The 25496-nt window shown below is 43.0% G+C and overlaps 1 protein-coding gene across 1 annotated transcript in view; it reads left to right on the plus strand.

The window, feature by feature from the left end:
• The first annotated feature begins 18435 nt into the window (after nucleotides 1-18435).
• LOC113568547 (ephrin-A2-like) overlaps nucleotides 18436-25496 on the plus strand; it is an 86482-nt gene continuing 79421 nt past the window's right edge. Inside the window, exon 1 of the mRNA XM_035523118.1 lies at nucleotides 18436-19641. Within this exon, the coding sequence (XP_035379011.1) occupies nucleotides 19502-19641 (140 nt within the window). The 5' untranslated portion in view covers nucleotides 18436-19501. The remainder of the gene's footprint in view (nucleotides 19642-25496) is intronic.

Consider the following 25496-nt stretch of genomic DNA (forward strand, 5'->3'; position numbering starts at 1 on the left):
AAGAGTCATATTAAAACCTCCAAACTTATTATTCACACTTATTCACTTAGTAAACAATGGAGTCACTACCTTTACTTCAGCAGGACACTTGAAGATGAGGCATCTGAAAGATGTAAACTTTCGGATTTGTTTGGAAAGCACCCCAACATCAATGTTCTTCATTGCTCAGCCACAGCTCTTAGTTCACCTTTGTATTAGTTATCATAGCGATACTCATTCTCTCCATCTGTTGAATATGTAATTGACCTGTGGTGCATATGCTTTTGAATTAATCTGAGGCATTTATCATAAATTAATAATAATACTTTAAATATTACTACTACTAAAACACACTTTTGGATCATTTTTAGATGAGCTGAAAAATGAGATTTTCTTGACTCCTTGAGATGTATGTGATGTATCCTACTGCATGAAGCCTGATTAGTCTAACAGTGGGGTGTATATTAGAACAAACTGTTCACATCAAGGTTTGAGGATACGTACGGTAAGCTTTATCACTAGTAAAGCTGACTGGATCAAAGAGTTCAGTCCCGTGTTCCTGTTCTTTTGCTTTAGAGTTAAATAAAGGAAACGGGAAGAGTATAATAAAAAAGGAACTGAGGCGTTTTCGCAGCAGTAAATCTTATGGAAATGAGATGGACAGATTGGGACTGTGGAAAACGGAAGCTGGCTGCTCCTGCGCTCTTCATATCCATCTCCTTCTCGTCCTCTCCTCTCCTCGGTGCTCCACGGCTTTGCATTTTCGCCGTGACACGCCAGCGAACAAAGCTGGATTGTGGGAAAGCGTCGGGATGCCAGCTTGGTCACACACACCAGTCAAGCAGTGAGCAGGTTCCACCCAAGTCATTTTTGTACTGCATCCCCACCCCCCACACCCCAACACCCACCCTCCTCCTTTTCCTGGCCTAATCCCGCGCTCGCCTTCCCGCTCCTCTACACTGCTTTTCCCAGCCCTCCTTCGGGCCCCTTCCGTCCCGCCTGTCATGGCGAGACGGCTCCCGAACGCCCCCCTGAACGTAAGACTGACGGACAGTTCAGAGGAGTGGGGAGACACAGCCCCACTCAACAGTCCTTTTCAGGGAGGTGATTAAAGATTTCTCCTCTTTCTGTAGCTCCTTTGACTCCCCTCTTTTCTGGTGTGCATCTCTCTGGAACAAAAGCTGCAGCCAGTGTTTGGGAACATGCACCCTCCTCAGGAGTTTGAGGTGGGACTGGAGGCTGAGTGTGCGCTGGTCAGAGGGTTGGGGAGAGTCGGGTGGGGTTGGGGCACTAGGGGTGGTGGTGGAGAGGGATGGGGGTGGTGGGGGCCCTTGAGGGGTTACTACTTGTGACCCTTCCATTTTCTTAGGCGCCTGAGGATGAATATGCCTCAGCCTATACTGATTCTGTATGTTTGACCCTGGTAAAAGAGCTGAACTCATTGTGTGTTCACCCGGTCGACCTTTTGACCCCTTCAGCACTTTGCATTAATCTGTTTTGAGCCAATTCATACACGGCTTCTCAGCTCTCGGACCAACACACATGGGACAGTAGCTCTTCGTGCTGCTTTGCTGCTTTGGAATAATTTGTCATGGTCATTTTGTATATTTATTAATTATTTCAAGAAATTATAGCTATTTCTTAACACTTAAAAAAATCCTATGTCAAGCAAATAACATCAAAAATGTTCCAATTTCTTTAAACAGTAATAAGTAGAATAAAATTAAAGTAGAGAAAAAACTTAATTTCACATAAAACAGACTTTTTATTAGACTATAATGCATGAACTTTATTATTTTTCCCATAAATAATAGTGCCTTTTGAAAAAACTCTTGTGGGAAAGCAAAGCTCTCTCGCACTGTGTGTGCTCAAGATTCCTCTGACTGCCTCTCATTGATCTGCTCCATCCTCCCTTTGAGGTAGGCTGCATCATGTCAAACCAATGCCAAAAAACCCCCACCAGGACTGAAATAAATAAACAAACAAATAAATCGAGCCTTTTAGACCATTAATTCTTTTTTTGTAATGTGGAAAGTGCTGTTTTATTGAAAATAGTTTCTGCTGAGGACAACTTGGCCCTAAAAAAAGTTCTCCAATATCTACATCTTAGGCATTTTTACACACAGAAAAAAAGGTATAGCCAAACAGGTATGGCTGAAAGGAGATTAGAAATCTGATTAACTGTAGGTTAATTTCACTGAGGCTAGGAAAGGAAGAGACTGTGTTAATGTAACAGAGACTAGGGATGGAAGAGACTGTGTTAATGTAACAGAGACTAGGGAAGGAAGAGACTGTGTTAATGTAACAGAGACTAGGGAAAGGAGAGACTGTGTTAATGTAACAGAGACTAGGGAAGGGAGAGACTGTGTTAATGTAACAGACTAGGGAAGGGAGAGACTGTGTTAATGTAACAGAGACTAGGGAAGGGACAGACTGTGTTAATGTAACAGACTAGGGAAGGGACAGACTGTGTTAATGTAACAGAGACTAGGGAAGGGAGAGACTGTGTTAATGTAACAGACTAGGGAAGGGAGAGACTGTGTTAATGTAACAGACTAGGGAAGGGAGAGACTGTGTTAATGTAACAGAGACTAGGGAAGGGACAGACTGTGTTAATGTAACAGACTAGGGAAGGGACAGACTGTGTTAATGTAACAGAGACTAGGGAAGGGACAGACTGTGTTAATGTAACAGAGACTAGGGAAGGGACAGACTGTGTTAATGTAACAGAGACTAGGGAAGGGAGAGACTGTGTTAATGTAACAGACTAGGGAAGGGAGAGACTGTGTTAATGTAACAGACTAGGGAAGGGAGAGACTGTGTTAATGTAACAGACTAGGGAAGGGAGAGACTGTGTTAATGTAACAGAGACTAGGGAAGGGACAGACTGTGTTAATGTAACAGACTAGGGAAGGGACAGACTGTGTTAATGTAACAGAGACTAGGGAAGGGACAGACTGTGTTAATGTAACAGAGACTAGTGAAGGGACAGACTGTGTTAATGTAACAGAGACTAGGGAAGAGGAAAAGGGTCCTTCTCATCTGCTCTTTTCTTCCCATCACTCTTCTTTATATTGTGGCATTTTATTATTAATCTGTGGAAGGGCATAATAACGCATACCTATCATTGCCTACCACGCTCATGATAAAGTCACTTGGGTTCAAGTGAAAATCGGCCGCTCTTCATTTAGAGATTGTGTCAAAAACAGGTAAAGAAACAGTCCATTCAGTTTTCTTTACTGTCCCCTGAGACCTCTGCTCTGTGCATTGAGAATGGGACTAAAATGGGACTGTTGCTCTCACAGAGGGCAAACACATTGGAAAAGTTACCTTTGAGATGGTAACAGTGTTGATTGGTTTGGTGAGTCCTTGGAGGGTTTTGAGAGTCTAGTGATTTGGTTCGGGGTCTGTTTCTTAGTACAGGTGCCAGACTGCATTCCCCCCTGTAGAAGAGACCACACAGCTGGTGTCTGAAAAACACCTTGGTCTTTAGGATTAATAAGGCCCTTCTTTCAGTCAGTAATTTCAAAGGAGAGATTCTGTCTGAAGTCTCAAAGGCCCAGGTTTCTCTGTAAACCTCAGTCATTATGCTTTCTCATTTTAGTATCCATCATACTTATGAACTATCCTTTGTTTTTATATTGAGTAAATATATTTTATCACCATATAGCCTAATTATAATATTACTACCACATACATAAATATATACACACACACACATTATATATATATATATATATATATATATATATATATATATATATATATATATATATATATATATATATATATTATATATATAAATATATATATAACATATAAACCTAATACATCTAAGTAAACTATATGTTCTTAACTTGCAATCTGATTTCAACCATCACATTTCGACCCTTCTAGACGGAGCATGACGGGTGTGGATAGTGAGATGGCAAGGAACAAACTTTTAATCACTGAACTACGGAACTCAAAACCTGCAGGGGTGACCCTCCTGCTCCCGCACGAGCTTCCATCTTACCCGTGCGCGAGGTCTACGCGAGGTCTCCACGAGCTCTGCCGCTAAAGTAAAAGTCAAGTAAACCCTGTGGATGTGGGACAGAAACTGAGCCATCGGACAATCCGGACAGAGGAAGCTGCGATAGCGATCATGCGAAAACGCGAAGGACGGTCCTGTTCAGTCTAGGGGGCTGTGGGGTAAGAATGAAACAAAACTGTTCAGCAGTAAACATCCTGGTAATAGCGAAAAGACAAGTCTCATATGTCCATATTACATCTCAATTTAGGAGGCTATTAGCTAAACACAACTCAACCCCATGCAAAAAAAAAACCTTAGAAGAGACTACTGAAGGATGCCAGCAACATACAATGCGACTCGAGGTGTTGGGACCATACCGCATAGCCTACAAAACTGTTCGGTTTTCACCGTTTTCCATCTTGGTTTATTATCTTATTTTTTTTCTATTTATTTATTTACTCTACTCTATATTTAATCTACTGTAGGCTCTCTCCAACACAGCAAAATCACGCACATATTTCGCCACTCCTCTCAATCCCCATTCCACCCACGTGCGGTGGGGCTCAGCGTCAGCCTGGCGAGTGCCGCGCGTGTCTGCCGGTCACACCTGGCGAGCAGCCTTTCACGTGCGCGTCTTTTCGTGCACTCTCGCGAGTGCATCTGATACGCTGGCGTTCCTAATGCGGACGTTTTTCTCTTATATCCTGTTACTGTTTAACGCCTCGCCACTCAAGAGCTCTTACTTCTTACACCAAAAAGACTGCCTGGGGGTGGGTGGTGACGCTTCATTTTTCCTTCATGCTTTCCTGGTCAAAGTTAAAGCCATCATCTCGCTTCTCATCTCTTTCGATTTCCTGTCGGGTCCGTTAATAGATTATTCTCCAGCGTTTCCAGTGCCAGTGCCCCGACGCGAATGGCTTGCCATTTGGGCGGTGGTGGGTGAAGGAGGGGGGGAAATCACATGTTGACGTGCTGCATGCTATTGTTTTCCAGCGCTCTGATTAATGCCCGAGGGTGGGGGTTGAAGTAGAGCTCGTTAATTGGAGGTATCAAGCCCCATCTGTGTCCGTTGACAGCAGCGTCAGAGGACTGACACCGTAACGTTATGTGTGTAATTAGACATCCACTCCAAAACCCCTCTGCAAGCGCCGCGTGATTGAGAGAGCTGGACCTGAGGAATCTGGGCAAGGTAGCGCTAAGAAGCTCATTATCAGTTTCACAGCTGTGGGTGGAGAAGCGTTTCTGTCTTATGCTGTTCCTGACATGAATCCACGTGATTCAGCCCAGTTCGCATCATTTAAAGTGGGCCTAATTCACGCCACCTCATTTGGGCTTTATTACCTTTATGCTAAGGATGAACAACCTTTGTCACTGTGCTAATGATCTTTCTACGCCTCGTTAAAAACAGTTTGCAAAAATTAGAAGGTTTATTTATTCTCTTCGCATATGTCTGTGCTCGCATCAAATTATATAGTTATGATTTACACGTAGATCGGAACAACTTCAAATAGGCACTTCTCCTCTTTCTGCACGCATGAATAGCTTGCACAGTAGGACCCAGGTGCACCAGTTGGGTAGCGTGAAAGCAGAAAGCTATGGGTAGGACTATGAAAACTCATTTAAATGCCCATTTCGTGGGCCTGTGGGGCACTGGCACCAGGCTGATTTTGCTCGGCCCAGCACTTAGACTGCAGCTACCCTTCCCTCGTGCTAGTATTCAGGCAGCAGGGTTTTTTTTGCATGCGGAGACCACAGACTGGTCCAGGAGTTCCCACTGAAAAGCTTTAATGACTGCTCACAGGCCCAGACCAAGATCCTCTGAGATTGCCGTTGAAGTCACTGACTTATTCACGCAAGCCACTAGAGCCGCTTTATTATTCTTTCTTCGACAAAAAAGCAATACAGATGTCACTATATTTTTTTGCGTAGGCTGTCTGCGCGATTCAGTGCCGCTCACATTTGGGTGCTGTCCAGTAATTGATTTGTATACAGACAGGGTGTTTATCAAGCCAGCCGTACCGCACCCCACTGCCTCTCCATATGGCCTCGTATTAAAACAGAAGACTTGATCGATATTTACTGTGCCCTCCACACAGCCTTCCCGCACGCAGGAGATATCGACGCTCCGCGTCTGAGCCCATGGAGGAGACGCAGTTCCCGCCGACAAACTATCGGAATTTCCCTTAGCTTTGCTGTCACTCTTCCCTCAGGGCCGAGACGAGCTGCGCTTCCCCAGCGCTTTGAGCTGAGCCCGACGTGTCCGCCGGGGATCCGAGGTGGAGGCGGCCCATCAAAGCCTCTGCTCTGATCGGGATGAGCAGCCACTGAACCAAGCCACAGTAGCCTACAGGTGCGCCAAGCTATCAAAATGCTCAGGCTCACACTGTGTGTGTGCATGTGTGTGTGTGTGTGTGTGTGTGTGTGTGTGTGTATAGAAAACACAAATTGGCATCTCCTGTCACTGTATGCAGATTTATATTTTTTGGCAATTAAACTGTACCTCTGTAAGCAAATATTTACTTGGGTCTTTCATTTAAAGGTCAGTCAAACTAGAAAATTCAAATACAAATGCTTTAGTGGCAGACAGTAAGGATGTCAGATGGTTACGTTGCAGCTGTAGCGATGGATTAACTCCTTCATCGCTGTGGCAGATGTGAAATCTGTGCCTTGCTCATACACGGGTGGGGGGATCCTTGGCCTAAGTATCAGTGCACTGATGCCTCACGCCAAGTCTTCTGAGACTCGCTCTGCGCTTCATCCATCACAGCCGTCTATCAATCTTTCTGTGTTCTGTTGCCGAGCGGCTGTCGGTGGAGGGAGTGTGTGGTGCATCCCACACAGCACTTCACGCCGCTGCTCTTGTCATGCTTAAGGAAGATCGGCCCGTCCAAACTGAGTCGAAGCTGTGCTCCACCTGCTTGCACTCTGTCGGAGAGACGCAGCGAGACGGAGAGAGCAAGAGGAACCCTCTTTCCACTCAGAGGGGCTGCGCTCTGGCCTTATTATTTATTTACTCGCTCGTTTTCGCTGGCCGCTGTTTATCCGGCTGATTGCCGGGTATGGCAACACTCGCGCGCCGTACCCCACGTCCCAGAGGACAGGCGTGCAGCCGTCGCCGTGCTGAGATAATTTTGCCGCCGCAAAGCTCGCTTGCTGCTCCCCACAAGTGGCCTGCAGGGAAGGGGGAGGAGCCTTCCAGTGACATCAGGTGCTGCTGCAGACAGAAGCAGGCCAGTCCCTCAAAACTCAGCACACTTCTTTAGAGCATGTCACGTAATTAGGTATTGAACAAGCCCATTAACTGCCACACCCGCTTAGCTTTCTCTGACGTGTAATGCTCAAGGGTTGTAGCAGCACTACAGAGATCATTCTCAATTTCTTCCTTCGTTTGTTTCTTATTTGGGAGAACCTTAGCTGGGCAATGAAACTTCATCTTTAACAATTTATTGCAAAGTATTACACACAAAAAACCCTTCAAGCCCTCATTGTTCTTACAAAAATCAAACTTCTTGTTTTTCTTTCGCTCTAAATGAATGGCTCTATATTAGCCATGCTCTCGTGCCTCTCAGCAGCTGGGAGCAGGGTTGCGCACAGAGACTGGGCTGTGCACGGAGTCTGGGGAGTGCACAGAGTCAGTATTATTTCACGCATTTCGTCTGCTAGATGTGCTGGGGAGGTCCATGGAGAGGGAAAGGCTGCTGGACTCCGGTTTCGGACCCGTCCGGAATTCCGCTCCGATACGACTGCTCATTTCGCACAGCTGCGTGATGGGAAACGGGCCCCCAGCACCATCAATTCAATTATGCGCGCAGGTTCTGAGGCTTTCAATGCAGCTCAAAGGAGGAATATCTATGTGTACAGGGAGAAACCACAAACAGGAATTTCAGGGTGATGATGGGAAAAGCACGAATTGGTGTCCATTTCTGCTTGTTTACTTTGTGTGGCCCAGTGACTAGGAGTGTGTACACAAACCTGTGAACCCAGCTGCTGTTTAGTAAGAGCAGCGAGACTAGTTGTGAGTTGCTGGAACAGCCGGGACCCCTCAGGAGCTGTGGGGGTTGTATTTCTTTCTGCCAGCACTGACCTGTGCTCTGGCCTGCAGGGAGAACCTCCTGCAGGGCCAGGGAAGTAACACTTCTGTCTGTATGCCTAAGTGCTGAGGTCCACTCAGGAAAACTGCCGGCCAAAAAAGGTTGATATTTTTCATACTTACAAAAGGCTGGTCTGTTCTAGCCAGCTTTTGCCCTTGTAGGCTCATCAACTTTTTAGCATTCAAATAATTTGCTTTTCTTTCTTTCTCTTCATTTTCTTCATTTTTTTCTGTACCTGCAAGCTGTCTACCTGTGCTCTCCTCTAAAGTACCTTTTAGTTTCTTCCCAGATTCCCAGGTCTTAAGTCAATGGTGAGTTAAGCCACTTCATTCTCCGTTCTAATGTGCTCCACCGGCACTTTGTGCTGCTGACCGACAGCTGCTGGAGTGTGCTCTGAGCATACAGATCTGGAGCCTGAGAAGCGGCTTGTGTTATTTCCCAGGTATCAGGAGTTTTTGCCCTGATATCTGAATCCTTGCTGGCAGTAAATGCCAGGAAGGCGTTTGATTGACAGCTCTACATTCTAATGTCTGCCTGTCAGTTTTGGGTTATGCTTGTGCACTTATGTAATTTCCAGGAATTACATGACTGCCGTGTATTTAAAGCACCCTCGTTCCACCCCTAAAGGGGAGAGCTGGACTTGGTAAACTGGGAGATAAGGTAGTGGTGAATTTGCTCATCTGTGCCATTTCTGGGTATCCAGCTGCTGGCTGTAGAACTGAAAACCCATCCTACCTTCTGGCTCAAGGTCCATGGAACAAGCCCTTATTTGTGGTGCATTGCTTCTTTTGAAATTAGACCAGATAGGAGGAATATGAAGCACTAGAATACAAATATTCTACAAGTAAAACTTTGCTTATTGTAGGGTCTGGACAACATTCGCTCCAGAAATGAAAATAGACATGAAAGCTCTTCAGGTAAACTTGGAGCATGTCTTGCAGAAGAGACAGGAATTTTTTTAAAGGCTAGCAGGGGGCATATTGACTGAGCACACAAGGTTAGCTAATGCCTGGTGAGCAAGTACTTTAAATGCTAATTTCAGCAGTTGCATCGTATCCTTCCCCAAACGCAAACGTGACCAAAACTCATGTAAAAAAAACCCCCAGAAAACAAAAAAACACCCCCATCATTTTTCTCAAGCCCTGCTAACTACTTACAAGACAACTCCCTGTCGTAGTTTGATAGCAATCGGTGCTACTGACTTCTAGCCACCCTGTTGATAAAGAACCTACACAATGGCTGTCAGAGTGATCAATACAAATTGCTGTGTACTGCTGTTGGAGACGTGGAAAGGATGGAAAATGAAAAATGTTTGAAAAGTGTTTGCCTCACAAGCAACAAGAGAACGATGAGTGCCCATGCATGATTTGATGTGTGAGGCGGAAGCGCTGTTTGGATAAAACTCACCACGAGACCCTCCTGACAGGTCCATTGGCTAGTATGTCCGCACTTCGCATGCCGTTGACAACTTAGTGCTTTTGCCTAAAAGGGGTATTATGCAAAGGTATGGTCCAGTGCCTCCCATCACGAGGACCTTTTTCCCCCCCAGTGGGCAAATTCTCCACCTAATACCCCCCACCTGCCAGCTTTTTGCCCGTCCCATTGTTTATTTACAAGAACCCCCTCCTGCGCAGAGCGGATGGATAATTGCGTTGGCATGTGAGACGTAAATAATTGCCAATTTTCCTCATGCTCTCGCCCTAACCACTGCCTCTAACCGCTCTTCACCGCTGCCGCATTCTCCTCCAAAACTATTAATTGGACACATCTTCTGTTTTCAATTACCCTAATTGGTTGCACTTGTGAGTTCTACAGTAGGTAGAAGGGAAGGTGCATTTATTCCCCGTCCAGTCCGCTTTCTCTTCGAAGAAGCGGCGGGCATGCTACTGGAATTTTTATCACTGCGTCTCCCACTTCAGTCCTGAAAGGCTTTTATGGATGGCCTTATTGGACGGTGAAGCTTTCCCCCAGAAGCACAATAAAGTAACAGCCAATTAATGCTTGATGGACCCTCAAGTGGACCCTGACTGTTGAACAGGAGCGTATTTTATTTATTTATTTATTTTTATTTCCTTGAAATTCAGCGCTGATTGACGTCGTCTCTTTCCCTCAGACTCCGCTCCCGGGCTCCGTCTGAGGGTGCTTACACCCGGTCTTTGGGTTTGGCCCGTGTTCACAAGAGAGAAGAATAAAAGAAGCTTCATCCCGCTCGGAGTGCTCTGTGTTCAGCGTCTTCATTTTCTTTTTTTTTCTTTTTTTAACCACCCGGTTGTTGTTGAAGGTGAAAAAAAAGGACGGCAGCATTTCTCACGTTGCAGATGCATGGGCCACGGTCGTCACCCCGAGTGGGTCGCCGGCAGTGACTGTGTGGCCCTGGCAGACAAGCGGCCCGACGTCTCTCAGACAGGCAGCCTGAGCGACTCGCTTCTGCTGGGTACCCCCCTCCCCCGTCAGTGTTCCTGCAGCTAGCAGCGTGACTGTCAAACGGCAGCAGCCGCTCTCACGCGCCACGGAAAGCTTGTCCCTTGAAAGCTTTGATGAATGGCCTTGATTCCTAGAACAATACCTGTGCCACCAAGGCAGAGGAGAAGTGTTTGCTGTAAGCTGGAAAGCAGTGCTCAGATAATAAGGTGACTCTATGTTGACTGTTATTCGTTGAGGAAGATATTTGGATCTTACTGTCTGGTTAATCTGTTAATCTTTACATGTTTATGTAAAACGTATTTCTGCAGATGTATGTCTAAAGTGAAGAGTTTCTGCTTTGCTAGCTTTCATTTTAAGATTGCGAAAAATAGTTTTTTCCTTATTCACTTAATAGTACTCTCCTTCCAATACTGTAGATACCATCATTTGACTCTTAAACACCTGTCACCACCAAAAAACCCTTGGACTTGACACGCTCAAAGAGGATGAATAAATTTAACTATGTACCAAGCATGTCTGAGCATGTATGCCATTTACCTGTGGGTCATATTGCTCTGCGGTATAGGACATGGATCTGGCTGCGTTCTTGAAGTCTCCGCCATAGCTTATGGTTTACTTTATACTGAAATGATTTTTCTTTACTTTGCATTAACTGGAGATTACAGACTTGCATCTTTGTTTTTGCACTCAAACTCGTACTTGGCCATCGTTGGTTATGGTATCTGGCGGCTGCTGCATCTTTTCAGGAAGCTGATAGCATAAGGGTCTCATGTTGCATCCCTACCAAAAGCTGAGTTGTGGAATGCCCGAATCAAGGTTAAATGAAGGTGGATGCTTGTTTGAGACATATGTTCCTTGTTGACCTCCAACCACAGTGTCCATCAGCACCCTATACCAAATAATTATCATATCTGTGCATTGCATGCAGAACCATTCTGTTCTCGCCGGTTTATGGACCCAAGGGACTCGTGAGCGCCACGTACTTTTCCGCTGTAGGGCCTTTCCTCTCCTGACCGACGCACGGGAAGGGGTGTCCTCTCTGAGATTGGTTAAACGTCAATGATTTGCTATTTTTCTGCATACCAGTGGAATGCTGTTTCCAATCAGGCTGTCTGTGGTCAGCCCTGTGTCTGGGAGCAATCGAGCCATGTTTCAGTCGCTCCCCCCAAACACACACACACGCACATATACACACACACCCTGCCACCATGCCGCCCACCCTGCCAAGCCAGTGATGTCATTATCCTTGAAGCTTTTTTCCCTCCTTTGTTTTGATTATATCCTGGTATTGCAGAGGCAGTATGTTACTGTTTTGTTTTGGGTTTTTTTTTAAACATAGCCACATTAAAACACTACAGTGTGCATGTATGAAATCAGGCACTTAGCCATTTACTTGGTGTTCAGCTGTCTGCTCGCTATTCCCACGCTGATCAAGGAGGCCATATGCTTGTTGTTCTGTTTCTTTAGTTTTCTTTCCTGACCTTTTTTTTTTTTTTTTTTTTTGCTGTTGATTGGTTTATATCTTTCTTTCTTTTGCGCATGGGCATGTTTCTGATCTGAGTCATTATCGGGTGGGTGATGAGTGACAGGCACAGCATGCGAATGAGACAAACAAATCCAAATGGCCACATAACCGCAGTAGGGGCAACACTATCAACTCGACTTGCTTAGTCTTTCTCTACTGGCAGCACCAAAACCCAGATGTAACGAGACGACCTTAGAATTGACCTTTGGGAATGAGGCTAGTTGTGAATGAAATTTGCCCACCGGTCAGGTAACAGAGTTAGACGGCCCCATGCCTCAGCCGTGAGCTGTACTATTCAGGCTAGATCCAGACACGGAGCAGCCCAGTCAAATGGCTTTAGCTCAGTCAAACTGATGTAGAGGCATCAGAATAGTTCTTTTATTGCCTGACATCCTAGCCTGACAGAACACTGCAAGCTGCGTTCTTCCCTCCATAGGAACCGTTTCAGGAAAACTGCAATTACCAAAACACAGAATGTTCCATTTGTCAGGAACAGGCTAACAAGGAACATGTAGATACACCTGCCAAAATGGAGAGAGGAAGTGATGCTCAGTTAATTGGCCCAGGTTCTCCCAAATGTGTCCATTAAATGGTGCTACTAAACATTTACCCTGTCATTATTCCTGCAGTGCTACCCCAAGCCATTACCATAATTAACAAGAGTGCTTATTAAGTGAATAACCTAATGGCCTCACACTGCACTCCCATACAATAGTCTCTTAATGTTCAAGAATTGCTGGCTAGTCCCTAATGTTCTAGAATTACTGGCTAGTTTTGAATTCAGATACAAGCTCACCTGAGGAATAAATTATAGGGATGTTCATTTAAAATAATTTATTTACTCTCTGATGCTTAAAGCAATGAGTTGCAAAGTCCTACAGCCCAGGAAGCTTTAAAAGTGCATCCTATAAACCCATGCCTTCTCAATATGTCATATTAAAAGATCATGCACATCTTGAATGATCGTCTGAGTTCGTAAATTATAGCTTGAAATTCAGTTAAACGATATGGTAAGAGTCAGGGGTAATCTGAGCTTTGAAAGTCAATATCTCAACATGTAGCTGCCAGAAACCACTCAACATGAAGTTTACAACTTTCAAGTGTAAAACTATTTATTACCAACTGAAAGGAGAATCTCAAGATTGTGAGCTCAGAGAAGAAAGAAAGCGATGAACTAAAGTGTTCATGCTGAACAAATGGCACCACTCTGGGCTCTGGGAAGTGAGGTGTCTATAAAGAAGTGAATAAGGTGCACCTGGAGTCCAGATTTCAACTAGTTCCATAATAAATAAAGCATGCTGTCTCTCTCTCTCTCTCTCTCTCTCTCTCTCTCTCTCTCTCTCTCTCTCTCTCAAAATTTAAAAATATCTCAAGCATTGAGCTCCATTCTCAGCCCTGTCTTGTTCTCAACTGCTGTGGCTGCTTTCACATATGCAGTAATGGCTCAAATACCCCTTTTCTCTGCAGCTTTCCTGTGGGCCTAAGAAATCATGGAGGGTTAAAGTGGCATGAGAAACACAAAGCAAAATGCCAACAACTCTGTATGTACCACTAACCTTGGACAAACATAAGCTTGCATAACAAAAATAAATACATTTTAAAAACACTCGACAACCTGACTGCGATGGGCAAGAAACATGAAGGCTTTCTGCAGTGTGGTCTTCTTTATTAAATTAATTACCATAACCATTTGCATAATAATAATAATAATAATAACAGTTTTAAAAATGTAGTATAGTATGCCTGTTTAGTATAGGAATATTACATAGGCTGTTACATGGAAACAAACATGGAGGATTAAATGTATAAAGTCTGAGTAATGTGATCATCTCAGGCATGAGTCAGTGGTGTATGTTCTCTCCTTCTGTTCTGGGGTTCTCTGAGTGGACACCTCCCTCCACAAATGGATTACTCCCTGAGAATTTGAGGGCAGCGATTAGTTTTGTCCATTACAGTACATTTGTGTATCCCACCATAATTGCTCTCACAGCAGGCAGTGGAAATACTGAGTTCTGCTCTGGGTTTGTGTTACAGGCCTGGATGGTCTTCCATTTACATTAATAGGCCTATTTTCCCCTGTAAAAGCCTCGGCCGTCCATTTTGTACATCAGAGTCGCCTCCGCTAGCCTGTAATCCAAAAATTTCGTGAACGGGACTCCTCTCTTTCTTCTAAGGCACTCCTGAGAACACCTGTCAATTTTTTACCTGTTTCTGTATAAGAAGAAAAAGCTGGTATGTTTGACAGGCATGCTGGCTGGAGACTGTGCTTTTTAATACTTTGGTCAATGACACACAATGACCTAATGTACAGAGGGCGGAAATCAGTTAGGCTGTCATGCAGTAACAAAGCTGCTTGAGAGCAGAATATGAAGTGAAGGGTTGTGAGGTTGAACCATGTGAACCACACTGAATACAATATTAAATATGTTCTGCTTTGCTCACTTCCTAGAAGAACCTTTTTATTTGTCTTGAAGGAGACTAATAACCATCAGATTAGTGATACAGTATGCGTGGTGATTAGGAAAGATTCTGTGAATGGCATATCTGACAGAATCAGAGAAAATAAGAATGGTAGATGTAAAATTGCATGGTCATTAGATAGATGTCATTTTGAAACTGAAGGTGTCTGGTCACAAGAACAGCCATTTAGTCACCTAATGTCTCTTTTGCCATTATCTGTCTCCTTTTATCACAGGTCCAATAACTCCAGTATTTTCCCTGGGTGAACAGAAGTGTTCGCAAGGCTAAACAATGACACTTTTCTTTTTCTCTAAAGGCAGAATGTTTGAGGTAGGTCTCCCCTGCCTCTGGCACTTGTCCCCACTGATGGTGACTGAGAAGAGTTGGATGACTCAGAGCTGTCTGCTTTAATGCCATATCCACTAAACAACTGTCTCTGCATCTATGAGACGGCTAATGTAATCGGTGTGAGCGACTGGACTCCCATAGTAATTAGATTGCCTAGTTCATAACACTCACACATACATACGCGCACACACACACAAACACGCATACACACACAAGGCCATGCTGAGTCATACAAGGAATCCCTGGATCTCTACTGTAAAGGAATGGGGTACATTAACTGTTAGGTGATCACTGTTTCAAGTAGCTGTAGCATTTGAAAGTAACGCAAAATTGATTACATTGGTAAGCAGCCTGTGTGCACTTTCGCTTTGGCTTCTGATTTGCCTTTCTCTTTAGTATTCCAGTGAATAACACATGAAATAATACAGGAGTAGCTGCTATGGATAACCACAGACATTAATGCATTTTCAAATGTGAGCGTGCAACCGCTAAACTTTGCGTTTCCTACTGCGGTGTTCTTAGTAATGCCTGGTGACGGCACCCAAAGCTCCCTAAAGTGTGTACGGTTGGCTTGCAGTATGACTTGGTCTCAACAGGGGGTGCACATGACAAAGATCATCACTGCCGAGCAACAGTAAAACTGCTCACAGGACTAAAGCACGAGCGCGAGTCGAGTGAGAGACTACACGCTTTCATGTGAGTGCACATCTGCAAGCAGTAGACCCCAGTGACCAGCAAACAGCATCCACACTGGAAACATTTCACCCATTGATTAAACAATTACTATCCCATATTCCCTCTTAAGCTGCTGTAAATGCTTTAATTATGTTAAATAGAAGTTAAACAGATGGAATTGATTACAGAGGCTTTTGGTTGGCGACCCCGTTTGCGGGCTGAAAAACACAAGTACACTGAGAGTTTGTCTTGCAGCACTCTGGTGAACATAAAGGCTGGCGAGGAAATGGGGTTTATGTGCACACCACCGTACTGTCTTAACCCACTCACAAAGTCTTGCCTGCTCACAGCGATTGGGCTGTGTTAACATGTTCTGACTTCCATTCCAATCCATCTACTGGACACATGTCCTGTGTCATCAAATTTTTTATTTAGTTGTGATTAAGACAAAATAGCTGCTCTTAAAGTCAACAACTACAGGTTTTTCACTACTGTGGTGCAAATAGGTGTTAAAGGTTTATAAAAATTTGTAGCCCAGGTTCGTAAGGGACTTCCTCACCTCCCCCCGGGGCAGTAGAGAGGGCCGGCCTTCTCTTCTGTAGTCACTTTAAAAACAGAGCTGTGGCTTGTCTGTGACACTCAATATTACAAGGAACAAGAGGCCAACAGTTTCTTTGGTTACAGCTGTGTTTGAGAGGCTGCATAGCAGGGCAAACATGTGCATATGGGGATATGGCCTCTCTATCTCCAACACACACACACACACACAATTTTTCTTTAACGTGTATTGAGAATCTTAATATTCAATTAACTTATTTTATTGAGGAGTAAATGCACTAAGGCATATTAACCGTTTATAAAATTGCTCTGTATTATGTATGAAAGGGCACCGTGTGTAGTATCGTGATCCTTTTTTATTTCAGATTTAAAAATACAACTGTAATGGACAAAAGTCAGTTACACCAAGACTAAACAGTGTGCGTGTGCTCGTGACTGACACAATCCTCCACCAAAGCTTGTCTCGCTTCTCTGGAGAATGGCTCCGTCTGAAGCTTTATTAAAAAGGTATGCTCACTCCCTCCAGGAGTGTTTTACACTCCCTGTGGATGCTGGTGTGTGCTGAAGATCTTTCTGGAAAGAAAAAGCAGATGTGGCCTCTTCTTTTCCCTTTACCCACATCTCTCCTCAGGCCAGTATACAATTCCAGCTGACTGCTTTTTGCAAAGTGACCTGTTATGATGACAGATAGATTTATTTTTTTTTAAACATTGCCTGGACTTGTCAGTTGATTGCTGTATATGGAGGCGGGGTGTGGAAATTGGCTTGTCTACAGTCCATTTGCAGTACCACTGTCATAGCATTTTAGGGCTTTTAATAATGACTTTCAGCTGACACATTTGAATGCTGACTGATCTGAGGCTGTTGTGACGCAAACAAGACCATGTCTGGCCCACTCGGACTGGCAGCCAAGCTTTGGCCAATGCATTAGTCACATTGCCCTCTGCTGGACAAGTCTTGAGATGGGCCTGGACCTGTGCAAAGCTTAGTGTGTAGGTCAGCTTCAACATATACTCATGACAGCCACCATCCGACCTCTGCGTCTGACCTGAACTATGTAATGCACCTCTTCGATCTGTACCTGTGCCCTACTGGTCATAGCCAACAGGTGGCGCTGGAGTAGATTGGCCTTTGAAGAGGCGTCATAGCCGTAGGGCAGAGGGTTTTTGTCGATCGTTTACGAAAGCACGGGCCCACCACCCACTCCTGTAACCCCAGATCTGATGTAAATTGGCCCCATAAAGCGTTCAGGAAGCGAGGGGCGGCAGGGAGAAATATGACCTGTGACTCGGACGTCTGCCCTTTGCCACCGCTGTAATGGAGAGACGGGTCTCCGTGAGCTGTGCGCCAGCCGCATTGATTGCACATGACCGCCTGTTATTTATCTGCGTGGTGTCCACCTAAGATGCTGGAGTGAGTTATGGGTGAAGCCCCGTCTTACTGCAATCTGGGCATCAACTGCTATTAAACGTACGTTTGTTTGTTCAAGCTCTTTAAAAAAAAAAATTACAGTTCAAGAAAAAAAAAGATGTCTTTCTTGGATTGTAATCATTTCAGCAGCTTGTTCTTCAAGTTGTCGACCGCCCTTTGCACCATGCATATATGCATAAAAGCGGGTGAAACGTTTATAAGTGCGCACCATTAATCTCCGTGCCATTTTTAAAAGGCAGGGAATTAAAGTTTCATTCGTATTTTTCTTTTTCTCGACCCCCCCCCCCTCTCACACGCCCTCTCCTTGGTTATCGCAGGCCACTGCCCGCCTACCCCGACGGTTAAATATTTATCAGTGCTGAATCACACATCGTGGAACGCTCCGTTTTTTCCCTGCTTCGATCCTAGCGCGTGCGTCTGCTTTCTGTCGAAGCAAAACGAGCCCATGCAAGGCAGCAAGCAGCTCTGCTGCTTAACATGAACGTTTCTGTTCCACAGATAAATCAAGTTTAAGTTAAAGAACATAAATTATGTATTTTCTGTTTGCTCTGTATGGGCGTTCACAAAATAGACGAAAACTGTGTATAATGAAATCATAAGTTAATGTGATTCGAAACATCTGTGGGGTGCTTATTTATTTATTTATTTATTTATTTATTTATTTATTTACCTTATCATTTGTAGTGTACATTCAAAGTACAGTTTGTATATTGCAACATTTATAATGTAATAAAATATTAAATGTGGAAACCTTCCATTAAAATCGTTTTAATACGTGTTTTATAAATAGCCGCTGTTTTAGTAGCATTTTTAATATCAAAACTTTTGACACGAGTATAGGTGCAAGGGGTCTCCTTGCAGCCCCGCCCCGCGTGGAGGAACTGGCTGTGAATGGAGAGGCACCCAGTCAGTCAGCGGGAGCCAGAAAAGGAGCGGGGACCGCGCTAAGGAGAGACAACCGCCGGACTCGTAGGAGGAAAGCAAATATTGTCAGTTTCGCTCAGCCGAGACTGCTGACTGTGGGAGGCAACGCACGACACTCGGCTAATACCTGCCGCAAGCAGCCGTGAAGCCGCACAGTCTGAACTTTGCAAGTGATGCAGTGTCCCCTTGTCCGTGCGTCGTGGCCGGAGAGCGAGTCGGTAAGGGAGCGTGCAACACCTCAAAGACAGCAACTTGCGCCAAAGAACTTCGCTAAGCCAACGGGAAAAGATGGAACACAGGGGTGCTCTTTAACCTTTGGCTGCTGAAGCAAAGCAGAAACGTCTCGCTCCGGTCGCCCCGTGTCGCTATGCTGTGCGCTATCGCCGAGTTGCAGAGAGCGCACAGCGAGACCCTAGTTGCTAGATTTGTACCGGTTCGCACAACTCCGTTTAACGCGGTGCTGATTTGAGGTTTCCCTTCACGCATGCATGTGGAGTACGACATTGTGATCTGGAGGACTGCAGTGTTTGCGAGTTGCTCTGCGTATGGATTCTTTTGCCATTTTGTGTCAAGGCTGAGGAAAGTTTTTCCAAGTTAAGCAACGCGAGGGAAGAATGGATTTGAGAGACAAGCGGCTGTATGTTTGGCTTCCAACAACTGACGCAAGAGTTTGCACGACATGCATTTGAGGAACGTCTGTGCCACTTCTCCACTGCCTGGATTATAGTGGATATGGAAGCATGCAGTAGGTTCGAAGTAGTGAAGCGGCAGTGAGGTTAACTTAACGCTGTAGTCTGAATGAACGTGTGCTGATCCGCACCCAAGCACCGTAGCATATCTGCGTTCACTGAGCGTCATTTCACTTTTCAGACCTGTACAGATTGATGGGCGTAGAATGCAATGAGTGAATATAAGATCTTTCCAACGGTGCATGTTCGTGCATAAGCATCATACCACGGACGTTATTCTTAACCTCTTCTGAAGAGTCACGGGAACAAAAAACACTCGCAAAAACATCTTCCCCCCCGGTTCGTTTGGAGTGACAGCGAAAGCAGCACATTTCGTTTGAGCATAATGGACAAAAACTGTATTGCATATCAAATGGAGTTGACACTTTTGATGGTTGCCCTCCTATTTTGGGTCACAGTTTGGGCAGACGACAGCAAGATCATTTCAGACAGATACGCTGTGTATTGGAACAGCACGAATCCCAGGTAAGCGGTATTTTCAAGGGCCACTTCAAAAGTCCAGTTCGCCCACCCTTTAGATTGAGTTATTACGGGCTATGCAGTGAATTAACTTTAGTATTGACAGCAAGGTTGTTTATTTTGCTAAACGTTTCCTACACAGCAAAGTTAGCTTATTGTATTATTTTCTCTAGTTTTTCTTTATTGATTTTATGTAGTCCTGTTTAAAAATATAGGCACGATAAAGTGCAGGTAAATCCTCTAGATCTGGGATTATTATTATTTTTTTTTTTATTATTTTTTTTAAGTCTTGACTTAGTTTTCATTAGCGTTCCCTTTTTAGGGGGATTCAATCAAATTTTCTTAGTAACGAGATGAACAGTCATGATTTTCTTTAATAGTCTCGCTTAAATATTCTCTAATAGGAGGTTCAGCATATTGTCTGGCGCTCTAGGCACATTATAAATTTTAGGCCTCATTTGTTGCATATTAGCAATTCGCGCAGTAATATTTACCTGTTATTAGTCTTTGGTTGTCATGCCTTGTATCCTCCTCGAAAGGAGGTCGATCCTTGGTCGATAATTACTCAAATATAAAAACTAACAGCCCCATAACAACTAAAAACCCTAATTCTATTGACCATCCACATTTGTTTTTAATTTCACGTTTGTCTCAGAATTTTAAAGGTATTTTTAATATCTATATATAGTTCAAATTCTGAGATGAAATGCTGAAACCAACCCTACCCCCTCCTCACTTCATTCCCAGTCTTGGGCAAAGTTCCAGTTGGGCACTCGCAGAAAGCAGAGCTTTGTCTGCAGCCTGCAACGCTTCATAGATTCAGACCTATTTTTTCACAGTCTCATACAGCATGCTTACCTTCTTCTGATACACTGTTTTGCCTAGTAGACTATGTGATAAAGGTCTGCAGGCCCAATAGATCAATAGTTGCATTAAGAGGTGGAAAGTCATATCTAAGCACGGGACACATTGTTTTCTGCAGGACTTTGCAATATTCTGTGGCAGTGGCGGTATTCATATAGGCATGCTACCTGACCTTGTTGACTCTGCATTTTTGGATGGGAAAAACGATTTATTTATTTATTTATTCATTAGCCAGAGACCAGGACCTAAGTAAAGAAAGCAGTTTGGTGTTGCTGGAGTAACGCATGTATTCCTTCTGGTGGTTCAAGTTTAAGAAAGAGAACAAAAGGTCTGGACACCCATTTATACTTTTGGATCATCTGACAGATTTCCCCAGCACTGTGTTTTACGCCCATAATTCACATTCACCATTTACTGGTTGACCTGGTGTGATGTTGTGAAGAATAGCTGGCTATGAATTGTCCTTTGACTCCCAAATGTGATCATCCACTGGGTGCAATAATGGCCAAGGTGTAGTCGCTCTGTATTTCGGGGAGTTGCTATTCTCTTCTTTATTAAACTTAACAAAATTAGGAGAAATCGTTTTCCGAAACTTAAATGCGCATCACGTGTCCCTCTTTGGTTATTTCTTATCTCAGTTTTATCCCCCCAGACACAAGATAGGGAAGCTGTCACAAAAGCAACTAGTCATTATTTTGGAGACGGCCATGTAACATCTTCCTGATCAGTGCTTCCTCCCAGTTTTCTGCTGAGCGTGAAATCCCATGTGCTGAGGTGCAGGACAGCTATGTTGTCTTCAGCATAAGTTTGCAATTTCTCAGTATGAGTTACTCCACAGTCCTGATTTTACCTGTCAGCGGATCTGTGCTCACATTATTTATTACCAATGTATTATGTAAATTTGTGGCTTGGACAATACTAAACAGACATGAACACAGAACTTTTTGGAATAAGGTCTTCAGGAATAATTGTTATAAAACCCAGCAATTTTCAGATGTGCCCTCAAAATAAATATTTTGCAGACTGAAGTAACTCTAGCATTGTTTCACGCTGTGTTACTTCTGAGGAGTTTGGTTATGTGGTTAGTGTGAATAAATCTAGCTGGAGTCAGACTGCTTGACTGACTGTGGCTTCTGAGTTGTGGACCAAGGTGTAGAGTGTAAAAAAACAGGGCCCACTCTGTCCTATACAAGTTACAGCTGCGAGTCCATACATACGGTAAAGTGCTATATGTCCACGCCATGTTGCACTTCAGTAGTTTCTGAAAAACTTGCTTTATTTCCAGTCTTTTTTTTTTTTTCCAATTTATTATGTCTGAGTGAATATTATTGTTATGTAGCCTAACCATTTTGGAGTGATGTATTCTTCAGGTCTTGTGTGACTGAAATAAATTTTTACTCATTACTGTTGTGCTTAAACACAGTATTTTGAATATACATCAATGAGTAAACTTTCGGTACTATGTAATTAGACACTTTGCTTACATGTTGTACGGAGGTGTAAAACTCTTCCTGATTTGGTTATGGTTCAAGTATTTATTCCATGAAAGGGTTTCTGGAGATTTTGGAAAAAAAAATTGTCCAAATGTGTTGTATGTTACCTATTTAAATTGCTTTATTGCATGGATAAAAAAAATGGCAGTTGATAACATAGCTACACTGGTGAACAACCAGAGCCCTCCAACCATTTTGTGTCAATAGCAGTTGTAAAACCTTTTTAAAAATTGTGATATAAAAGACATCGGCATCGATGTTTTTTTGTCACACAGTATTTTTCCTTTTGTTTATTGAAGTTTATATATTTGCCTATATTATAGTCATGTATGAATTTTTTATATAAAAACATTTTTATTATTGGAAGAATGTTGGATGAAATGGATCAATATGCAAAGATTTGCTTTCGCTTACTTTGGACTTTGGTTCTGTTGTGGAGTATTTTAGGTTATGTTATCTCAGGTGAAACTGGCACCCAGAAATTCAATGCAACAAACCTTCAAAGAAACATTTATAATTGTTATAATGCACTACCTTTATGCCCTAGTTTTGCTATTGTTAGATGGAGTACATTGAACCACACTATGAATTGACATTATAACTGTCTGAATTAATATGGTATTTTTTGTAAACCTTTAGATATACATTGTGATGTGGCGGTACGTGGAAACATTTCGCTGAATTTTTGTGTGTAACCAACACAGTTTTGGTTTTACGGCCCTCTAGGTGGCGTTACGCTATATTTTACCTCAACTTACAGTTTTGTCCGCCATTTTCTCAACCTTCTGAGAGGCATGCTTGTCCTTGGAATGGTGTATGCTGAAGACAAGAAATGGAGCTCAGGGTTAAACTGGTCCTGATACTAAAGCTAATTCATTTATCAATCGATTTTTAAAAACGACATTTCATATTTTGATAAATTCAAGCCACACGATAAGTGATTCTCCTCAATAGTGATCAACTAAATCTTTCGTGTTATATTGCAATAGTGTGTAGACACACCAATCAAATACCTTATTCTGACTTCTATATTGAGTTCTCACAGTATATACCAAGGCAGCAGAGATGTTTCTTGAATCTATACTCTTGGTAAAAGATATCCATTACAATAGGAAAGAGAAGCACTTGTGTAATTCTAAGGAAGTAAACTGTCTTCTGAAAGTGACAGAGAGGCTAATCTGTTTATCTGGTCAGGGTAGTGAGATTATTTTTTCACTTTCATTTGGGGAGCACTTTGAGGTCATTCTGCTTGTGTGTGCACAAATCAACTACATCCATGCATGTGCCTGTAATTAATTTATGGTGTCAAGAGGGTGGCGATTTGCTGTTTAATTTCTTCTCCATTGTGTGCGAAACCTACCTCCCTTGAAATTGTGCACAGAGCGCTAATGAGTGTTCCATCTGCTTGGAACGTAACCTGCTACACTGAAGGTCAAGAAAACAGAGACTGTCTCCCTTTTTAAGAAGCACTCATCGAAATTATGGTTCTAAGATTGCGCGACTTTCCAAAATATGTGCCCATCCCATGACTTACTGCAACACTATCATGAGACCTGAGTTTATCTCTCTGGTTAATTTTAATGTACCAATCCATTAAATCACTTAAAGTGTAATCATTACTTTTTGCCAGTGACTCTTGTCCATTAATGAGTAGTTACTGTGGTAGAAGGAACTTAAACCGACATGGCACAAGACAGAGCTTTCTCTTTAGTTTGGAAATCCGATTAAGCAGGAATGGTGGTCAGCAGTATCTATTCGCCAAAGACACACAGCATCCTTTAAGATGGACATAATATGGAGTCATTCTGGCTGTTACTTCATTCCTGTGAGAATTCAGATGATTGCTGTTGGATTACTATGTGAGAGAATTTAGTTACAGAGGTCTTCAGGGCAAATGTCGATTTTGCTACAACATTGTTGTTCTTGGGTAATATGAGTATGGTGGAGCCTTTTACACTTCACTGTTCACAGTAGTGATATTTAATGTTTAAAAAGGATGCATGTGTTTTTATACTTTTTTTCATTTAGTGTTATTCATCTGACATCATGAATTGGTGTCAAAAAAGTATGTTCAGCGCCGATATTTCTAAAACTTGTTTTTTTTAATACATTTTTATTTATTTATTTATTTATTTTTATTAAGCGAAAATAAATTTTGTTGCTTGCTTTTGGTACAATTGCAGTCAGATAGGTAAAGGTATCCATGGAGACTCGGGAGTTTGGCTTGTATAATCAATGACTAAGACAGACCATGACGCAAAAGCCACATTACTTGTTTAATCTTATGAAGCTCTATTAACTAAACTTTTGGCAAATGTATTTAAACTGGATCACTGATTCAATCTGTTTTCAGTGAATAAAACAGAGAGAACAAAAACTGTACTCCAGTGGTGAATTTTAAGTTAATAGTCTGACACAATGTTACATTAAAAGTCTTGCTAACATCCCATTAAAGATTAAAGTTGCTGCCTGATTTCTGTGAAAGCAATTGGTATGAAAGAGGAATTTGCTAATCAGTAATCTAGGTTCAAAGCGTCATTAAATAAAATGACCTGGAGTAAGCAGAAGCCCAGAGCTGCTTTCATATGGCAGGACCCAGCTTCTCATTTCCAATGTTAATCAAGGTTATTTTAATGCAGGATGGAAAAACTGGTTCACAAGCTCCCCTCTTCCAATGTCTAAGGACTGACCAGTGGCATATGATTGGGAGTCGCAGGTTTTCGTGTTCCTGCTGCAGTAATATCTTTCTGGCTCATTTTGGAGCCTGTGTCCTGGGTATGCAAGGGCGTTCGAGGAGAGCATGCCTGACTTCCAAAGCAGCCGAAAAAATGACTGCATCTTTTTTTTTTCTTTTTTTCTGGGAAAAAGGTAGCGTGTAGTCATTTTAAAATGAATGGGCAACATTTACTGAAAATGCAAACAAATCCTTCAAACACAACATTGAAACGTGATTTGGCAAAGTAATTTTAGTTTGGCTGCTTTTGATTGTTGGCATACTATAAGACTGAGATGGTAAGAGTGTGTTTTAATCAAACGTCAAAAATTATTATTTAATTAAGTGTTATTATCATTTACGGTCAGTTAATAGACTCACGCCAGCAACACGTTTGCTCTCCAACTAGCTTGTCTTAAAAATTAACAGCTATGTTAACTAATAGTGTTGACGGACATTTTTTTTCTCTTATTATTCCTCATATATCCCTCGGCGGTAACATCATCCCAAAAAGAACATTCTGTCATTGTATCTGATATTTTCTATCCTTGGAAGTGATATTTACCATTGTAGCCTAAAAATAGTCCTGGAGCACCCAAATGTCTTGGTTCTTATATCAGTATGTGATGCCCCTTCTGGTGAGCCCTATGCTGAGTGGTGAAATGGCCCAGCAAAGATTCTGAATAATAGACTCTGAACAGTGAAGATATGCATATGTCGTTTTAGCTGATGTGGCAAGACTTCTGGCTACTGTTCAGCTTTTTTATGACCCCCCCCCCCCACCCCTTTGA

The sequence above is a fragment of the Electrophorus electricus genome, chromosome 26 (genome assembly GCF_013358815.1).
Source record: "Electrophorus electricus isolate fEleEle1 chromosome 26, fEleEle1.pri, whole genome shotgun sequence".
In the NCBI taxonomy this organism is placed as follows: Eukaryota; Metazoa; Chordata; class Actinopteri; order Gymnotiformes; family Gymnotidae; genus Electrophorus; species Electrophorus electricus.